Below are 20,308 nucleotides of genomic sequence, written 5' to 3'. Positions count from 1 at the left end.
CACAGGTGCTCTGATCCAGCTGTCCCATTTCTGGGCCTTATTTATTTATTTATTTTGGAAATAATGCCATAAGCACCTAAAGATTAATGAACAAATATAATGATTTTGGAATTGTTTATAAGAGTAAACATTGTCAACAAACCTAATTCTTCATTAGTAGGGGAAAAACAACACAAATAATGGCACATTTGGACATACTATGCAGAACAAAATGAGAGAATGGATAAACAAATTGTGATACGTTAATAAGATGGACTAAAGGATAGAGAGGATCAAAGTATTGATACAACACAGATGAATCCAAAAACTATATATGTTGAGAGAAATAAACCAGACACAAAAAAACATGTATATTGTAAGAGTTCATTTATATGAAAACCAAGAACAAGCAAAACCAACCTATGGTGATAGAAGTGATAAAGAAATGGTTGTGAGAGAAAGTGGGAGTGGAGAACTGACTGAAAAAGATGTGAGAGAGCTTCATGGGGTGATGGAAATGTTCTATATCTTTTTGGAGGGAAGTTCGCAGATATATAAAATTGTCAAAGTTCATTGATTTGAATGAATACTTAAGATATGTACATTATGTTGTATATAAATTAAACCTCCATTATAAAATAGTTCCAAATACAGAATGGAAAATGACTTTATAAAGATTATCCGGTCACAATATTCATGATATATTTGCAACTCGTAAAGTTGCAGACAATAACATTGCAGACAGTATAACATTTAAATTTTTTTAATTGCATAGGCCAAAATAGAACAAATCATATATAAATGGATTGTGAATATATCTTATTTATGTTATACATATATTATATGTTTTATATATATTGATTATAAATAATTTAATTTCTTTTTGATGTTTTCAGCATTTAGTATGTATGTAAATTTAAGAAAATTTACATACTAAGAAGGAAAAAGAGTGTAGCAAGGGAGAAAAAAATAAAGAAAGAAAAAATTAATACAAGTTAAATAAAAACAGGCAATGAAGAAGGAAAACAAAAAGACTTTAAAGCAGCAAAAGAAAAATAAGGGAAACATACCCGAAAAATGGCTAAAAGGAAACCGCTACAAATTCAGGAAAGTTACAGGCAGCAAGCGTGTGTTATTGAAACTTTGATGAGTGCAAGAAGGAGCAAGTCTTAACATGAAGTGCTAAGCTGAGAGTGGGCTACCATTTTCATGGCAGTGGCGCTACACGCAGAAAGATGGCTTTGATGAATTAACTTGATTTAACTTGGAAAATCTGTCCATTCACTGCTCCTAGCTCACTACTTCAGTCATCTATGGGGGCCTCGCTGCTATGAGTTGAAAAGAAGTATCTATGAGTATATGAGGTGTTTAAGAGACAAGACTACAAGGAAGCCAGGAAGATCGTTGTCTGTCATTTAACTTTTAGAAGATAGGCTCAATCATTTTAAAATTCCAGGTCCTGGAAGAACCTCTATTGCTGGAAACCCCACACTCAAAAATTCCAATTTATTAGTCTTGATGTGAGAAATAAAAAACATTCTGTTGTTTCATTAGGTTGGTAGAATATTCCAGGGCTGGACTTGACAGTCTAGTGGCACTCTTGTGCAGAGAATCACATATGCAGGGACATGACAAGAAGGGCAGGAAATAGCACTTTCTTCAGTTTTAGAGTTAGTACTCCCAAATTAAAACTTTGATCCCATTGAGTAGACTGAGTTCTTCTCTCTGTTTTAGATTCAGTTGACCTAAAGAAAGCAAAGGAACACAATCAAAGACTAGATGAGGAAATCCTGGCTTTAAGAAATCGGGTACGATCACTTAACTCAGAAAAAAAAGTGTTTGGAGAAGTGGTAAGTATTTAATTTAGTTTGTTCATAGAATTTATTTAAATGTGTACAGAATAACAATCAACAGTGGAGCAACATAGATATATGTCACCTATTGGTCATTAGTGAGGACGGAGACTGGTGGATCTAGCATCCCAGGAAGATGCCATACTTTAACCTGAATGCATTCTATCAGTATTTATATATTATACATCTTAATTATCTATGCTAAACAGTAATCTTGTTGCTATTGTGGCAATTTAGGATTTTTCTTTTTAATAATGATTTAGATAATAGTTTATACTTAACACATTTACCAAATAGAAATTATTACTCTATTATATTGGATAAGTTTGAGATTATTAATACTACACCCTTAGTTGTATTACATTTTTAAACTATTTCTCCTTAGCAATTTATTGGTTTTTAATATATACTTTCAAGTTCTGGATATATATCTCTTCAATTTTAGTTTACGTTCATTTCACAGTAATATCTCTAGTGTCTGTAACACAAGGCCTGGCATATACCAAGTGCTCAAGAAATTTTGTTGCAAGAATAAATAAATACCCATTAGGATGGCTGTGATCAAAACAACAAAAAATAACAAATGTTAATGAGGATATGGAGAAATTAGAACCCTTGTACATTATTGATGAGAATGTACAAGGGGGAAGCCACAGTGGAAAACAATATGGTACTTTCTAAACATAGAATTGCCATATAATCCAGCAGTTCTGCTTCTGGGTATATTCCCAAAAGAATTGGAAACAGGGACTTTATCAAATATTTGTACATTTATGTTCATAACATTGTTATTCACAATAGCTAAAAGGTTGAAGCAACCCAAGTTTCTATTGACAGATGAATGGATAAACAAAATGTGGTATATACATACAATGGAATATTGTTTATCTTTAAAAAGGGAGTTCTGACATATGTTACAACATAGACAAACCTTGAAAATATGCTAAATGAAATAAGCAAGTCACAAAAAAGACAAATAGTGTATGATTTCAGTTATTTGAGGTACTTAGGGTAGTCAAAATAGAATGGTGGTTTCTAAGGGCTAGGGGGAAGGGCAGGATGAAGAGCTATTGTCTAATGAGTTTAGAGTTTCAGTTTTGCAAGATGAAAAGAATTCTGGAGATGGATGATGATGATGGTTTCATAATAATGTGAATATGTTTAATGCTACTAAGCTGTATACTTAAAAATGGTTAACATGGTAAATTTTATGTTCCATATATTTTATCATAATTTAAAACTGCAATCAAGTTGTCTTTATAAATTTACATATCTAATACTGATATATATTTATATGTGTATGTGAGATAAACTTCAGGAAAGGTATATCGCAAAAAGTATTACTTCTGAAAAGAGGAAAGAGATTGTGGGATAAGGTTATGTGAAAGAAAATATTAATTCTGTGTTGTCTGAATTTTCTACATGAAGAATATGTTCATGCATTAGTTGTATATTTTAAAAACAAAGAAGCTCCCCACTTCCAACTTTTGTATTTTAGGTTGAAAGGCTTAAAGGAGACATTTGTGAATCTCAAGAGAATAAGCAACTTGGAAACCACTCCCCTGGGAAAACTGTGGATGCTGAACAGAAAGCACAGGTATTTTTATGTTCTTTTGTTTTCTGATTTCTAATTTTTAAGGGAGTCACATTTTTACAGTACACCAGAGCAAATGATGCTGATCATTGGCTCTCTTCTTTTTGCCTGTCTTTTTCTATTGCTCAGCCAGTTAGAATGGAGGAAGAAATTGGGGCAAAGAGGATGTGTATCTATTCACTTCTGCCACTTAGGGAACAATGAATATGAAGAATATAAAGGATTGTTTCTTTAAAGACAAAGAGACTCTTACAACGATGCAACCAATTTGGGTATTTTTAATCATCAAAATAGAGTTGATTTGTAGAAACGACCAATGGTGAGGGAATAGGGAGTTGGAACCACACTGAACTTAGTAAAATATCGTAGAGAATACATTAGGATCCAGTGCGTACAATGTCTAGTCTTTTCAGCATGATCGGCCTCTGAAGTGGTAGGCAAAGTGATCTAACTAAAGACAAATTTAAACAAGAACCAATGTGTTTTAGATAAGGCTGTTTCAGACATTCAGGCCAAGGAGCTAGACTGCTTTGGGGCAGCCTTTCTTCTAAAATGAGTGATATCCCTTGTTTCTGAGGGATATTATTCACCAGATATCCCTTGTTTCTGAGGGATATTATTCACAAAACTAAAATGAGTGATATCCCTTGTTTCTGAGGGATATTATTCACCAGAGCTCTCCCACTACCCCGACCAAGGACAATAGCATTTATTACAGATAAGCAACAGGCATTTTTATTATATGAAGAGCTAACGCCAATTAGCAAGGATAAGGTAAACAACCCAAGTAGCAAATGAGGAAAGAGTATGCACAGCAATTCTCAAAACAATATAAAAGCCCAATAAACATATTTAATACTTCGAACCTCATTATTTGTCAATGTTTTTATTGTAACTCCCTGGGCCATATATCCCAGACCTCTTAGGTATCAGGAAAATTAAAGCCATAGGATTTCTTGGCTCCCCAGCAAAGGAACTAGTATCCTTTCTGTCTTCCAAAACCTCCTTGCAGGCAAATAGTGCATTTTTGTAGAGAGAGAGAGAGGAAGGGAAGGAAGGAGGGAGGGAGAGAAGGAGAGAAGGAATTTCCAGGTAGGACTTCAGTAACTTTTACCAAAATTATTCCCAAAGAACCCAGTGTTGCTATAATTTAAAGCAAGTTGATTTATTGGTGACCATTTTTATTAGTTTCTTATTTATCCTTCCAGTATTTCTTTATTCAAATACAAGCAATTTGAGTATTATTCAGATTTCCTCCTTTCTTAGTTTCTCTTTTTTTTACTGAAATGCTCCTGGAAATCCTTCCATATCATAAAAAGATATCTTTCTTATTCTTTAGAGCAGTCTAGCATTCTGTTGTGGGGATGTACTATAATTTATTTAACCAGTCCTCTGTTGATGAACCCTTGGGTTGTTTCCAGTCCTTTGCATATAGAGAGAGATGTTTCAGTAAGATAGAGTCACAGAAATGGGATATTGTGGTTAGAGGGTAGATACATTGGTAATTTTGGTAGATATTGCCATATACTACTCAGTAGATATTGTACCATTTCTGGATACAGAAATGCCAGTTTCCTAAAAAATTCACCAACTGAATGCATTGTCAAACTTTTGTATTTTTACTAAATGATAGGTGAGAATGCGTATTTCAGTGTAGTGTTAATTTTTATTTATTTATAGTGAGATTGAGCATTTTTCATGTTTAAAAGTCATTTGTATTTCTTTTATAAAATTAATTTTATTGAAATATTTAATACAACATAAACATATGTGTTTTAAGAGTTGTGCTCAATAAGTTTTGACAAATGCATACGTATATATAACCACAAAGCACTGCAATCAAGAAAGAAAACATATCCATTAGCCTAAAACGTTCCCTCACACTTTGCTATCAATTCCCCAACTTCACTTTCTATTACCATATGTTGTCTAGAACTTCAAATAAATGGAATCATCTTGTATATACTCCTTTGTATTTGGTTTCTTTCACTTATACTAATGCTTTTGAGATTTATCCATGTTGTTGCCTCTATCAGTAGTTCATTTTTTATGTTGCTGAGTAATATTCCTGTATATGGATTATTTATTATTATTATTTTATTATTATTAATAATTATCTATTCACCCACGGGTTGATAGACAATCAGTTTGTTTCCAAATTTTGACTGCTATGAATAAAACTGCTACTAGTATTCACATACCAATTTTTGTCTTTTTTTTTTCATTTCTTGGATAAATACCTCAAATGGAGTTACCAAGTCATAGAATAAGTATATGTTTAATTTTATAAGAAACTGCTAGACTGTTTTCCAAATTCATTGTACTGTCTTACATTCCTACCAACAATGGTTTGGAGCTTTCAATTGCTCCTCATCTTCACCAATGTTGTCATCAGTCTTTTTAATTTTAGTTATTCTGGTGGACATGTAGTGGTATCTCGTTGTTTTAATTTGACTTCCTAGAGTGTCTAATGACAATGAGTAAGTATGTCTTGATGTGCCCATTGGCCATTTGTGTATGTTCTTTTGTGAAACATCTGTTCAAATATTTTGCTCATTTTAAATTGAATTATATGTATTCTTTATACTGAATAGTAAATTCTTTATATATTTTGGATATCAGTCCTTCATTGGGTGTATGTATTTCAGATATTTTCTCTCAGTCGATGGCTTGTCTTTTCATTTTCTTAACAATGTTTTATGAATAGTAGTTGTTTTTATTTTTTTATTATTTTTTAAGAGTAGTTGTTTTTCAAATTTGATGGAGATCACATTCATCAGTGTTTCCTTTTATAGTTTTATGATAGGGCACAAAAAGCCTAACTAACAAATATCTGCCTCTGCCAAGGTCACAAAATATTTTTCCTTTCTTTTCTTCTAAAGGTATTACAGTTTTAGCTTCCACATTTAGGTTTATGGTCTATTGGAGATTATTTTTGTATATGGTGCAAAGTAAAGGTTGAGGTTCATTTATTTCCAAATATATGTCTGGTTATTCCAGAACCATTTATTGAAAAGACAGTTATTTCCTTTTTTAATACATTGGCACCTTTATTAAAAATTAATTATGCAAGTCTATTTCTGAACTTTATTCTGTTCCATTAGTCTATATGTTTGTTCTTAGGCTAATACCATGCTGTCATTTTTTGTAAGTCTTGAAATCAGAAAGAAAACATCTCCAACTTTTTTTTTTTTCAAAGTTGTTTTGGCTACTCTAGGTCTTTTATATTTGCATATTCATTTTAGAATCAGGCTGTCAACTTTGTCAAAAATGCCTGCTAGGATTTTGATTGGGATCGCATTGAATCTTTAAATCAATTTAGGGAAAATTTATATTTTAACAATATAGAGTCCTCTAATGTGTAAATATGGCCTGTCTTTCCATTCATTTGAGTCTTCTGTAATTTATCACAGCAATGTTTCATAGTTTTCAGCATGCAGATCTTGCACATATTTAAAGTTATTCTTTTTAAAAATCGAAATATAATTTACACACTATAAAACTCACCTTTTTAAAGTATCAATTCAGTAGTTTTTAGTATTGTACAATTATCACCACTATCTAGTTCTAGAATATTTTCATTACCCCAGAAAGAAACCTCATACCCATTAGTAATCATTTCTCATTCCCCAGCCCCCCAGCTCTTTGGCAACAGCTAATTTACTTTTTGTCTCTATGAATTTACCTATCCTGTTCATTTCATAGGAATGGAATCATATACTATATGGCCTTTTGCATTGGTCTTCTTTCAGTTAGCAGAGTGTTTTCAAAATTCAACCATATTGTAGCATGAATCAGTTCTTTATCTCTTTCTGTAGGAGAATAATATTCCATTATGTGAATATATACCACATTTTGTTTTTTATTTATCAATTGATAGACATTTGGTAGTTTCCACTTTGTGGCTATTATGAATAATGCTGCTATGAACATTCATGTACAAATTTTGTATGGCCATGTTTTCATTTCTCTTGAGTGTGTACCTAGGAGTAGAATTTCTGGGCCATATGTTAACTCTATGTTTAACCTTTTGAAGAATTGCTAAATTATTTTTCATAGGAGCTTCACCATTTAACATTCTCATCAGCAGTGTATGAGAGTTCTAGTTTCTCCACACCTTCATCAGCATTTGATGTAGTTGTGGGGGGATTTTGATTTGCACTGCCTGAATGACTAATGATATTAAGCATCTTTTCATGTGTTTATTAACCATTTATATATCTTTTTGGGGAAATGACTATTCAAACACTTTACCAATTTTTAATGGAGTTTTATCTTTTTATTGTTGAGTTGCAAGAGCTCTTTATATATTCTGTTTATTGGTCTCAGTTATAAGCTGAACTGTGCTCTCCCCCACCCAAATATGTTTAAGTCCTAACCCCCTATACCTGTGAATGTGATCTTATTCAGAAATAGGTCTTTGCAAATGTAATCAAGTTAAGATGAGGTCATTAGGATGCACTCTAACCCAATATAACTGGTGTGCTTTTAAGAAGGTAAAATGTCATGTGAAGACAGAAACACACAGGGAGTGCCATGTGATGACACAGGCAGAGATTGGAGTGATGCATCTGCAAACCAAGGAACATCAAGAATGGATGGCCATGACTAGAAGCTAGGAAGGGGCAATGAAAGATTCTACCCACAGTCTCAAAAGGAACATGGTCTTGCTGACACCTTGATTTTAGAGTTCTGGCCTCAGGACTGTGAGAGAATAAATTTCTCTTATTTTAAGCCACCTAGTTTGTGGCAGCCCTAGGAAACTCATACAGATTTTGGTACCAAAAAGTAAGGTGCTTCTATAACAAATACCTAAAACTGTAGAAATGGCTTTGGAATTGTGTTATGTATAAGGCTGGAATAATTTTGAGGTGCTAGATAGAAACAGCCTAAATTGCCTTGAAGAGACTATTGGTATAAATAGGGACCTTAAAGGTGAATCTGGTGAGAGCTCAGAAAGAAGTGAAAACTATTGGGAAAGTGTTATCACCATAGAGAATATACATGGATTGCCATGAACAGAATGTTGCTAGAAATATCAACATCAAAGGTGCTTCTGGTGAGTCCTCAGACAGCAATGAGGAACACATTATTGGACTCTGGGGAAAATATTATCCTTGTTATAAAGCAGCAGAGCATTTGGCTGAATTATACTCTACCATTGTGTAGAAAGTAAAACTATAAGTGATAAACTCGGATATTTAGCTGAGGTGATTGCCAGACAAAATGTGGAAGGTGCAGTCTGTTTTATCTTTGATGCTTGTGGTAAAATGAGAACAGAAAGAGAGAAATTAAGGAATGAACTGTTAAGAAAAAAAAGAAACCAACATCCATTGGCCATTTGTGTATGTTCTTTTGTGAAACATCTGTTCAAATATTTTGCTCATTTTAAATTGAATTATATGTATTCTTTATACTGAATAGTAAATTCTTTATATATTTTGGATATCAGTCCTTCATTGGGTGTATGTATTTCAGATATTTTCTCTCAGTCGATGGCTTGTCTTTTCATTTTCTTAACAATGTTTTATGAATAGTAGTTGTTTTTATTTTTTTATTATTTTTTAAGAGTAGTTGTTTTTCAAATTTGATGGAGATCACATTCATCAGTGTTTCCTTTTATAGTTTTATGATAGGGCACAAAAAGCCTAACTAACAAATATCTGCCTCTGCCAAGGTCACAAAATATTTTTCCTTTCTTTTCTTCTAAAGGTATTACAATTTTAGCTTCCACATTTAGGTTTATGGTCTATTGGAGATTATTTTTGTATATGGTGCAAAGTAAAGGTTGAGGTTCATTTATTTCCAAATATATGTCTGGTTATTCCAGAACCATTTATTGAAAAGACAGTTATTTCCTTTTTTAATACATTGGCACCTTTATTAAAAATTAATTATGCAAGTCTATTTCTGAACTTTATTCTGTTCCATTAGTCTATATGTTTGTTCTTAGGCTAATACCATGCTGTCATTTTTTGTAAGTCTTGAAATCAGAAAGAAAACATCTCCAACTTTTTTTTTTTCAAAGTTGTTTTGGCTACTCTAGGTCTTTTATATTTGCATATTCATTTTAGAATCAGGCTGTCAACTTTGTCAAAAATGCCTGCTAGGATTTTGATTGGGATCGCATTGAATCTTTAAATCAATTTAGGGAAAATTTATATTTTAACAATATAGAGTCCTCTAATGTGTAAATATGGCCTGTCTTTCCATTCATTTGAGTCTTCTGTAATTTATCACAGCAATGTTTCATAGTTTTCAGCATGCAGATCTTGCACATATTTAAAGTTATTCTTTTTAAAAATCGAAATATAATTTACACACTATAAAACTCACCTTTTTAAAGTATCAATTCAGTAGTTTTTAGTATTGTACAATTATCACCACTATCTAGTTCTAGAATATTTTCATTACCCCAGAAAGAAACCTCATACCCATTAGTAATCATTTCTCATTCCCCAGCCCCCCAGCTCTTTGGCAACAGCTAATTTACTTTTTGTCTCTATGAATTTACCTATCCTGTTCATTTCATAGGAATGGAATCATATACTATATGGCCTTTTGCATTGGTCTTCTTTCAGTTAGCAGAGTGTTTTCAAAATTCAACCATATTGTAGCATGAATCAGTTCTTTATCTCTTTCTGTAGGAGAATAATATTCCATTATGTGAATATATACCACATTTTGTTTTTTATTTATCAATTGATAGACATTTGGTAGTTTCCACTTTGTGGCTATTATGAATAATGCTGCTATGAACATTCATGTACAAATTTTGTATGGCCATGTTTTCATTTCTCTTGAGTGTGTACCTAGGAGTAGAATTTCTGGGCCATATGTTAACTCTATGTTTAACCTTTTGAAGAATTGCTAAATTATTTTTCATAGGAGCTTCACCATTTAACATTCTCATCAGCAGTGTATGAGAGTTCTAGTTTCTCCACACCTTCATCAGCATTTGATGTAGTTGTGGGGGGATTTTGATTTGCACTGCCTGAATGACTAATGATATTAAGCATCTTTTCATGTGTTTATTAACCATTTATATATCTTTTTGGGGAAATGACTATTCAAACACTTTACCAATTTTTAATGGAGTTTTATCTTTTTATTGTTGAGTTGCAAGAGCTCTTTATATATTCTGTTTATTGGTCTCAGTTATAAGCTGAACTGTGCTCTCCCCCACCCAAATATGTTTAAGTCCTAACCCCCTATACCTGTGAATGTGATCTTATTCAGAAATAGGTCTTTGCAAATGTAATCAAGTTAAGATGAGGTCATTAGGATGCACTCTAACCCAATATAACTGGTGTGCTTTTAAGAAGGTAAAATGTCATGTGAAGACAGAAACACACAGGGAGTGCCATGTGATGACACAGGCAGAGATTGGAGTGATGCATCTGCAAACCAAGGAACATCAAGAATGGATGGCCATGACTAGAAGCTAGGAAGGGGCAATGAAAGATTCTACCCACAGTCTCAAAAGGAACATGGTCTTGCTGACACCTTGATTTTAGAGTTCTGGCCTCAGGACTGTGAGAGAATAAATTTCTCTTATTTTAAGCCACCTAGTTTGTGGCAGCCCTAGGAAACTCATACAGATTTTGGTACCAAAAAGTAAGGTGCTTCTATAACAAATACCTAAAACTGTAGAAATGGCTTTGGAATTGTGTTATGTATAAGGCTGGAATAATTTTGAGGTGCTAGATAGAAACAGCCTAAATTGCCTTGAAGAGACTATTGGTATAAATAGGGACCTTAAAGGTGAATCTGGTGAGAGCTCAGAAAGAAGTGAAAACTATTGGGAAAGTGTTATCACCATAGAGAATATACATGGATTGCCATGAACAGAATGTTGCTAGAAATATCAACATCAAAGGTGCTTCTGGTGAGTCCTCAGACAGCAATGAGGAACACATTATTGGACTCTGGGGAAAATATTATCCTTGTTATAAAGCAGCAGAGCATTTGGCTGAATTATACTCTACCATTGTGTAGAAAGTAAAACTATAAGTGATAAACTCGGATATTTAGCTGAGGTGATTGCCAGACAAAATGTGGAAGGTGCAGTCTGTTTTATCTTTGATGCTTGTGGTAAAATGAGAACAGAAAGAGAGAAATTGAGGAATGAACTGTTAAGAAAAAAAAGAAACCAACATCTGCTATTATAAGCCCCATAGTATGTAGTTGTTTTAATTTTGTTTTAGTCTATTATCTTTTAAAGTGATTTTTTGATTAAAAAAAAAGTATTTTATATTTGACCACATATTAACCATATCTAGAGTTTATCATTGCTTGTTTTAGATCTATGTTTCCATCTGGTACCATACTTCTTTAGCCTGAAGAATGTGATTTAACACTTCTAGTGATAAACTCTCTGGTTTTGTCTGTCTGCAAAAGTCTTTGTTTTACTTTCTTTTTTTTCAATTTTTTTTATTTTTACTGTTGTAAAATACACGTAACAGAAAATTTACCTTGTTAACTATTTTTAAGTGTACAGTTCAATGATATTAAGCACATGCATATTGCGCAACCATTACCACCGTGCAACTCCAAAACGCTCTTTATTTTGCAAAACCGAAACTCTCACCCATTAAACAATAACTCCTCGCTCAGCCCTCCTCCTCCGCCAACAGCCCCAGGTGACCACCACTTTACTTTCTATCTCTATAATTTTGACTCCTCTAGATACCTCATATAAGTGGAATAATACACTACTTGTCCTTTTGTGACTTGCTTATTTTAATTAGTGCAATGGCTTCAATTCATCCATGTTGTAGCATGTCAGAATTTCCTTTCTTTTTAAGGATGAATATTATTCCATTGTAAGTCTGTACCACATTTTGTTTATCCATTCATCTGTCAATAGATACTTGGGTTGCTTCAACCTTTTGGCTGTTGTGAATAACACTGATATGAACATAAGTGTACAAATACCTATTAATATCCCTGCTTTCAATTCTTTTGGGGGTATATACCCAGAAGCAGAATTGCTAGATTACACAGCAATTCTCTGTTTAATTTTGCTGAGGAACCACCATACTATTTTCCACTGTGAAAATGACTGCACCATTTTACATTCCCACCAACAATGTACAAAGATTCCAGATTCTCCACATCCTTATAAACACTTGTTACTTTCTGGTTTTTTGATGGTAGCCATCCTAATGGGTATAAGGTGATATCTCACTGTAGTCTTGATTTATATTTGCCTAATAAGTAATGATGTTGAGAATCTTTACATGTGCTTACTGGAGAAATTAATTCTTAATTGGAGAAATATCTATTCAAGTCCTTTGCCCATTTTTTAAACCAGGTTATTTGTTTTTATGTTGTTGAGTTTTAATTCTGTGTTCTGCTTATATTAATTCCTTATCATATATATATATAATTTGTAGATATTTTTCTCATTCCATGGGTTGCCTTTCACTTTGTTGATAGTATTCTTTAATATATAGGAGTTTTAATTTTCATGAAATCTAGTTTGTCTATTTTTTCTTTTTTTGTCTGTGTGTGCCTTTGATGTTATATCTAAGAAATTATTGCCAAATTGAAATGTCATGAAGCTTTTCTCCTATGTTTTCTTCTATGAATATTATAGTGTTAGTTCTTACATTTAAGTCTTTGATCCGTTTTGAGTTAATGTTTACATATGCTGTTAGATAAGGGTCCATCTTCACTTTTTCCATGTGGATGTCCAATTATCCCAGTATATGGGTTAAATCCCAGTATATGGGATAAATTCTTTAAGCATTTATAGCTATAAATTTCCCCTTAACACTGCTTTCATTGCATCTTATAAGTTTTAGTTGTTGCACTTTCATTCATTTATCTCCAAGGATTTCGTAATTTCTTTTGTGATTCCCTCTTTGATCCATTGGTTGTTTAAGAGTGTGTTGTTAGGCTGTGTTGTAAACCAGTTTTCTTTTCCTTGTCATCAAGATATGAAATATGTATGGTTTTCTAAAATAATAAAACTTTATATTGACTCTTCAATGATCCTTTCACTTCATCCCACAGAGAGCTAGCTGAAATGGGCTAATAAGAAATATTGTAAATAAACATTCCTTCTCTTTGAAGGTGAATAAATAATCAATAATAGTGAATAAATAACCAATAATAGTTAAATGACCTTTTAAAGCCATTTCCTGGTGAATGATAACATAGCTAAATAGATTTTTGCCTTCAGAGTTCTCGCTCGATCTTTCATGAAATAAAAACTTTAAGCTTCCTTACTGCTGTTCAGCCCGGCAATGGTGATATCAATAAGTATTAACTAAAGGATCATTCTCAGCAGAGGAATTAAGTGAACTAAGTGCAGTAATAAGTAGGTAATGAGTGACAGTCTTTTCCACAGCTGGTTTTCAGATCTTGACCTTGTTCCCTGCTTTCCTTGGTATGGATCAGCTTTAAATGGGCACTCAGGTGCCTCATTCTTTAGCTCTGACTACTTTATTTTAATTTTCCTACCAAAAAAAGTAAAAGAATGGAAACTAAGATCTGTGTGCCTATAATGTAATGACATTACTCCTGGAGGTATGACATCACTCATTTAATGTTAACAGAAATTCTGGTAGGTAGGTATTGTTTATCCTGCTTTACAAATGAGGGAACCAAGCTCACAAATTCATAAATGTGAAAGTCAAGAATTTCAAATTTCAACTGACTACAAAACCTGTTTTTGTCATTGTGATTTTCAAATTATATTGCAAGGATCCTTGCTGTTCCACGGATGCAAATCTCTAGTTCTTCTACCTCCAAGAACCAGAGAAGCCTCCACTTTGGGCACTCTGTTAGACCGTTTCCTTATGAGATTTATTTTGAAAACAAATGGTGGGGTAGAGTGTGACTTAAAAAGGACAAATAATTAAGAAAACTACTCCCTTAAATCAAGCAGGCTCCTCAAGGTATGACTGTGTTCCTTGCCCATTTCTGTAGGCAGATAGATTTACCGTTCAGTAGACCATCTTAGTGCTAATATGTGTGTTCTCAGAGAAAATGCTTAAAATAGAAGAAATGTTAGGTATCTGGCAGGAATAATAGTAACCACAACATATTGAGCATCTGTCATCTGACGCGATCTGTTCTAGGTGTTTTACAAACATAATCTTGTGTAATCCCTGTAACAGCCCTCTCCAAAGTAGGAAGGAGAATTCCTATTTCACATCTGAGCAAACTTAAAGGAGTTGATCCAGGTTTGTCTAGCCCTAGAACTCATTTTCTACACCATATCAACCCTTGTGAGTATTTGTAGAGAGTATTTATATTAGGGATTAATTTTAACTCATGGGAGTTATAGCATGCCCAGCACTGACCACACGAACCGTCTCTCCCTGAAAGTGATGACCAGGCCGTATTTCATTCTTTACAGTGCCTACATTTGCCATCTCATTTGACTGTGCCTGTGAGAGGGTACAGCACAATGCAAGCACACAGGGGGATGGCAGTAACATTTGTCATATTGAGCCTGGGAGGTACAGTGGTTCAGAGCATTAACTGGACCTTTTAGACAGTGGAACATTGATAGTGGAAAATTCTGAGCTGTTACACAGTTCTCCAGAGTCGTTGGCAGCTACCCGGTGCCAATGAGGCTCTTCTCTAGCAAGTCCATTAGTCCTCCTCTTTGTTTACTGCCGGCTGACAGATGAGGTAGGCTCCCTTCAGCTACCCAGAGGTCTCTATGTATACTATTGCTCATTTCTCATATTATTTGCTGTCCCTTTCCTGTGTTTTTCTGTTTTAAACTTTGGTTGGTGGTCATAAAATATGTAAATTGACTAAATGCATAACTATATTTAGTGTGCCACAATTATGGTAAGTTTTAAATATATATTCTTTTGAAGTTATCTTCTAAAAGTTATAGCATTAAAACACACGACATTCTAATATTGAGAAAACATAAAGTAAATGAGGGGAATGTTCAGTTTTAGGAGTTGAAATGTTTCCTGCCCTTTGTACTGTGGTATCTCAGATGGTGTAAGAGTAAGGCTAAGGAGACTCTTGCTTTAAGTGTTGAATGCATCACCATGTCATGTGTGGATGTGCAAATACATTCACCAGTGCAGATGGTGGCTGGTGAAGAAGAAGAGGCTGCTTTGGGGGGAAAAATGTATCCTTCTCTGTATACTTGTACACTGCTGCTAATAAGGCAACATGATTCTTGCACAGGTCTTTTGTCCATATCAGTAGACAGGAAGATTTATAAAAGTTACACTTAGGTTTTAGCATCCATTTTTCCTGTAATGCTTCCCTTTTTTCTGACTCATCAGTTTGTGATTAAATATGTGAAAGGTAAATTATTGATAATCAACTTTATAAACTAATGGATTAATTTTTTAAAAAAAATCTATAGGTTAAATTAATACACATCTGGCAGTAAGTTATGAATCTAGAAATACAAGCAAAGCTCTAGAATACTTGCCCCCAAATTTAATTAGATAAAATTTTTTGGTAAATCAACCCTTTTTTTCCTTTGGCTTAAGTAAGTGAATATTTTAGTCTCTGAATTAAACTAAAAACTAAATTGAAATTTCTGTTGAAACTTAATTCTGAATAGAAAACATTTGACAAAATCCAACATCCATTTACAATAAAAACTCTCAACAGAGTGGACATACCTAAACATAATAAAGACTATATATAAACTCAATGGCGGAAAGCTAAAATTTTTTTCTCTAAGGTCAGGAACAAGACAAGAGTACACACTCTTGTCACTTTTATTCAACATAGTATTGGAAGTCCTAGCCAGAGCAATTAGGCAAGAAAAAGAAATAAAAGGCATAAAATTGGAAAGGAAGAAGTAAAACTGTCACTATTTGCAGATGACATGGTATTATATATAGAAAACCCTAAAGACTCCACCAAAAATACTGTTACAGCTAATAAATGAATTCAGTAAAGTTGCAGGATACAAATCAATATACAAAAATCTGTTGTGTTTCTATACACTAATAACAAACTATCAGAAAAAGAAATTAAGAAAATAGTCTCTTTTACAATTACATAAAAAAAAAAAAACCCTAGGAATAAATTTAACCAAGGAGGTGAAAGACCTGTACATTGAAAACTATAAAACATTGATGAAAGAAACTGAAGAAGACATGGATAAATAGAAAAATATTCCATGTTCATGGATTGGAAGAATTAACATTGTTAAAATGTCCATACTACCCAATGCAATCTCTATCAAAAGTCCAATGGCATTTTTCACGGAAATTTGTATGGAACCACAAAAGACCTCGAAGAGCCAAAGAAATCTTAAGAAAGAAGAACAAAGCTAGAGGCATCTTGCTCCCCTATTTCAAACTATATTACAAAGCTATAGTAATCAAAACAGCATAGTATTGCCATAAAAACAGACACAGATCAATGGAACAGGATAGAGATCCCAGAAATAAACCCATGCATATATGGTCAAATAATTTATGACAGAGGAGCCAAGAATATACAATGGGGAAAGGACAGTCTTTTAAATAAATTGTATTGGGAAAACTGGATGGCCACATGCAAAAAAATGAAACTGGAGCACTATCTTACTCCAGATGGAAAACTCAACTCAAAATGGATTAAAGACTTGAACATAAGACCTGAAATCATAAAACTAGAAAAAAAACACAGACAGTAAGCTCCTTAACATTGGTCTTGGCATTGATTTCTTAGATCTGACACCAAAAGTAAACAAATGGGACTACATCAAACTAAAAGGTTTCTTCACAGCAAAGAAAATCAGCATCAAAATGAAAAGGCAACCTACCAAATGTGAGAAAATATATGCAAATCATATATCTAATAAGGGGTTATTATCCAAATATATAGAGAACTTATACAAAACTCAGCAAAAAAAAAAAAATCTGATTTCAAACTGGGCAGAAGATATGAATAGACATTTTTTCCGAAGAAGACAAACAGTTGGCCAACAGGTACATTAAAAGATGCTCAACATGACCAGTCATCAAGGAAATGCAAATCAAAACCACAATGAAATATCACCTCACATCTGTTATAATGCTTATTATTGAAAAGACAACAAACAACACAGAAGGTCCTGGGTTTGTACCCCAGGTGGAGCCATGGACCATACCCTGGGTGCACCAGGCCCCAGGTGCACCAGGCCCTGGGTACATGCTGCTAGCGTGTGGGAAGGGACACCCTGCCGTCAGAGATTCAGTTCTTAAGGGGAAACGGCAACATCCATGGGTCAGGGGTGGAAGTGGTGGAGGGTGATTAAAGAGAGGAAAAGAAAAAAGAAAAGACAACAAACAACAAGTGTTGGCAAGGATGTAGAGAAAAGGGAACCCTTGTGCACTGTTGGTGGGAATATAAGTTAGTGCAGCCACTATGGAAAACACTATGGTCAAGAAATTAAAAATAGAACTACCATGTGATCCAGGAATTCCACTTCTGAGTATTTATCTGAAGAAAATGAAAACCGTAATTCAAAAAGATACATGCACCCCCATGTTCATTGCAGCATTATTTACAACAGCCAAGATATGGACATGACCTAAATGTCCATTGATAGATGAGTGGAAAAAGAAAACGTGGTATGTACACTCAATGGAATATTATTTCTCTATTAAAAGAAAATGAAGTCTTGCCATTTACAACAACATGAATGGGCCTTGAAGGCATTATGATAAGTTAAATAATTAAGATACTGAATGATCTTACTTACATGTGGAATCTAAAAGCAAACAAACAAAAACTGAGCTCATAGATATAGAGAACAGATTGGTGGTTGCCTGAGGCAGGAGTGGGGAAAGCGTGAAAGGTGTCAAAAGGTACAAATTTCCAGTTATAAAAGGAATAAACTAGAGGAAAGTAATGTATTGCATGGCAACTATATTTAATGACACTGCACTGCATATTTGAAAATAGCTAGAAGAATGGATCTTGAAAGTTCTCTCATAAGGAAAACAAATTTTGTAACTAGGTATGGTGATGGATGTCAACTCGACTGTTGTGATCATTTTCCAAAGTATACAAATATTGGATCATTATGTTGTACCCCAGAAACTAATTAATGTTATATGTCAGTTATACCTCAATAAAAATAAGTAAAATAAAACAAGGGCTTATAAGCTAGACTTGGTTTGAATCCTAATGCTGACTGCGTGACCTTGGGGAAATTACCTCACCTATGTTTTCCATAAAAAGAACATAATAATAGCTCCAATCTCATAGGAATCCTGGTAAAACAAAATAAGATAATGCATCTAAAGAATTTACCATAATGTCTGGAATATGATAAGCACTAAAGAAATAGTAACTGCTATCATTATTTTTGTAATTATTATTATCAATTTGGTAAGATTTCAATAATACCTTATATTTGGTAGGTGCTTAAAATTTACAAAATACTTTCAAAATCACATTTTACTTCTCTTCTGATGGCTATGATGTACATAAGACAAGCATCAGCTCCATTTATTCTTGAGAAAACAAGCTCAGAAAGGAAAATGTATCTTATGAACTATGGTACCATTAACTAGTTTTCCCAGCTTTCTAGCTCCCCTAGATGACTTTATAATTGAGTTAGGCATATAAATATTGTCATCAGAATTTATAGGAAGCATGTTTATTATATATAGAATTAATTATCTAAAAATACTTTCTGCAGATATTGAAAATGAGCCAAGAAAATATCAAAATATCTGAAAGTGAGTTGTCAGAAGAGAAAGAAAGGAGAAAGCAATTGATGCCAGATCTTAATACTGTACAGATGGATTTGAAAATTGATAGTGAGGTATTTTGCCATTTAGGATGTTATTTTCCTCTTTTTTGCATTTCTCATTTAGGGATTTCATGTTATCATTTATGTTTATTTTAAAATAAGTTATAGCTATAGGATGTGTTTTTATTAGTAATAATGGGGTGATTGTTGTTTCCACAAGCTGAGTTCCAGCACTAGCTATGAACAGCCCTTTAAGTAGCAGGTGTTTGATTATTATGGTGGTCATAGAATCATAGACTTGTCTCTCCTTTTAATTGCTTGTCCTGCCATCTTGGAAAGGTCTATCAGGAGACATAACCAGCACATATTTGGAAGAGAGAACTGGAAGTGAGTTCACCAATTTAGAATTTTGATCACCAATTTAGAGGACAGTGACAGTCAGTCCGTAGGGTGGGTGGAAGCCAGTGTGAATTGCCTTAAATCCCATTCTGAGGACATATGGGAATTTTCCGTGAAATAAGGGAAGAAATCAATACCACTTGCCCTCTTCCTGTGGTTTTGGATGGCCACTCCTACCTCCTCTCCTTTTTGTCCAATGCCTTCCTCATCAGCATTCTCCTCTGTCTCCAAGCTCAGAGCTTTGGTAATATACCAAGTAGCTCCTCTCCTGAAATAAATTTTATATCACCTGTTCCTTTCATAGAGAACCACAGACTGACTCTTAGGCCCCAGTCATTCACCAATCAAACACTGTATATTCCCTGTCATCAGTGTAGAAATTTGATTTTAAAAAAAAATCTACATCTTACTAAAATGTTTTCTCTCATGGAAAGAAAACTCAAAGGATTAGAGGAAACCTCTGTTGATTAAATCACTGACTATACATTATTAAGTAAGGTAGCATAATTTGTATGTAAGAACACAGAGTTTGAAATCAGACAGTTTGAATCTCAGCTTTACCATTTCCAGGCTCTGTGAATTTAGGTAGGTCAGTTAAGTTCTCTGAGCCTCAGTTTCAATAACCCTATCTCGTAGGGTTGTCACAAGATTAAAGGTAAACCATATAGCATATTGTTTTATAAAAGGCAACTTTAAAAAAGGATGCATTTTAAAACAGGTAATATAACTAAAAGAGGAATTGCTGAAGAATTTACTCTAAGCAAGCCTCGTGTAAAGCAGGAATGACTCTAGAAATCTAGATTTTCAACC

At 33.7% G+C, this 20,308-nt stretch overlaps 1 protein-coding gene across 1 annotated transcript in view; it reads left to right on the top strand.

Annotated features, from left to right (window-relative positions):
- The window catches only part of CCDC30 (coiled-coil domain containing 30), a 113,863-nt gene that overhangs the window by 23,408 nt on the left and 70,147 nt on the right, over nucleotides 1-20,308 (top strand). Inside the window, exons 6-7 of the mRNA XM_011377981.2 lie at nucleotides 1,714-1,829; nucleotides 3,331-3,429. Of these exons, the coding sequence (XP_011376283.2) occupies nucleotides 1,714-1,829; nucleotides 3,331-3,429 (215 nt within the window). The remainder of the gene's footprint in view (nucleotides 1-1,713; nucleotides 1,830-3,330; nucleotides 3,430-20,308) is intronic.

The sequence above is a fragment of the Pteropus vampyrus genome, unplaced genomic scaffold, assembly GCF_000151845.1.
Source record: "Pteropus vampyrus isolate Shadow unplaced genomic scaffold, Pvam_2.0 Scaffold326, whole genome shotgun sequence".
Classification (NCBI taxonomy): Eukaryota; Metazoa; Chordata; class Mammalia; order Chiroptera; family Pteropodidae; genus Pteropus; species Pteropus vampyrus.
Note: the sequence above shows the minus strand (reverse complement) of the source record. Positions and strands in the feature narration are given on the sequence as shown.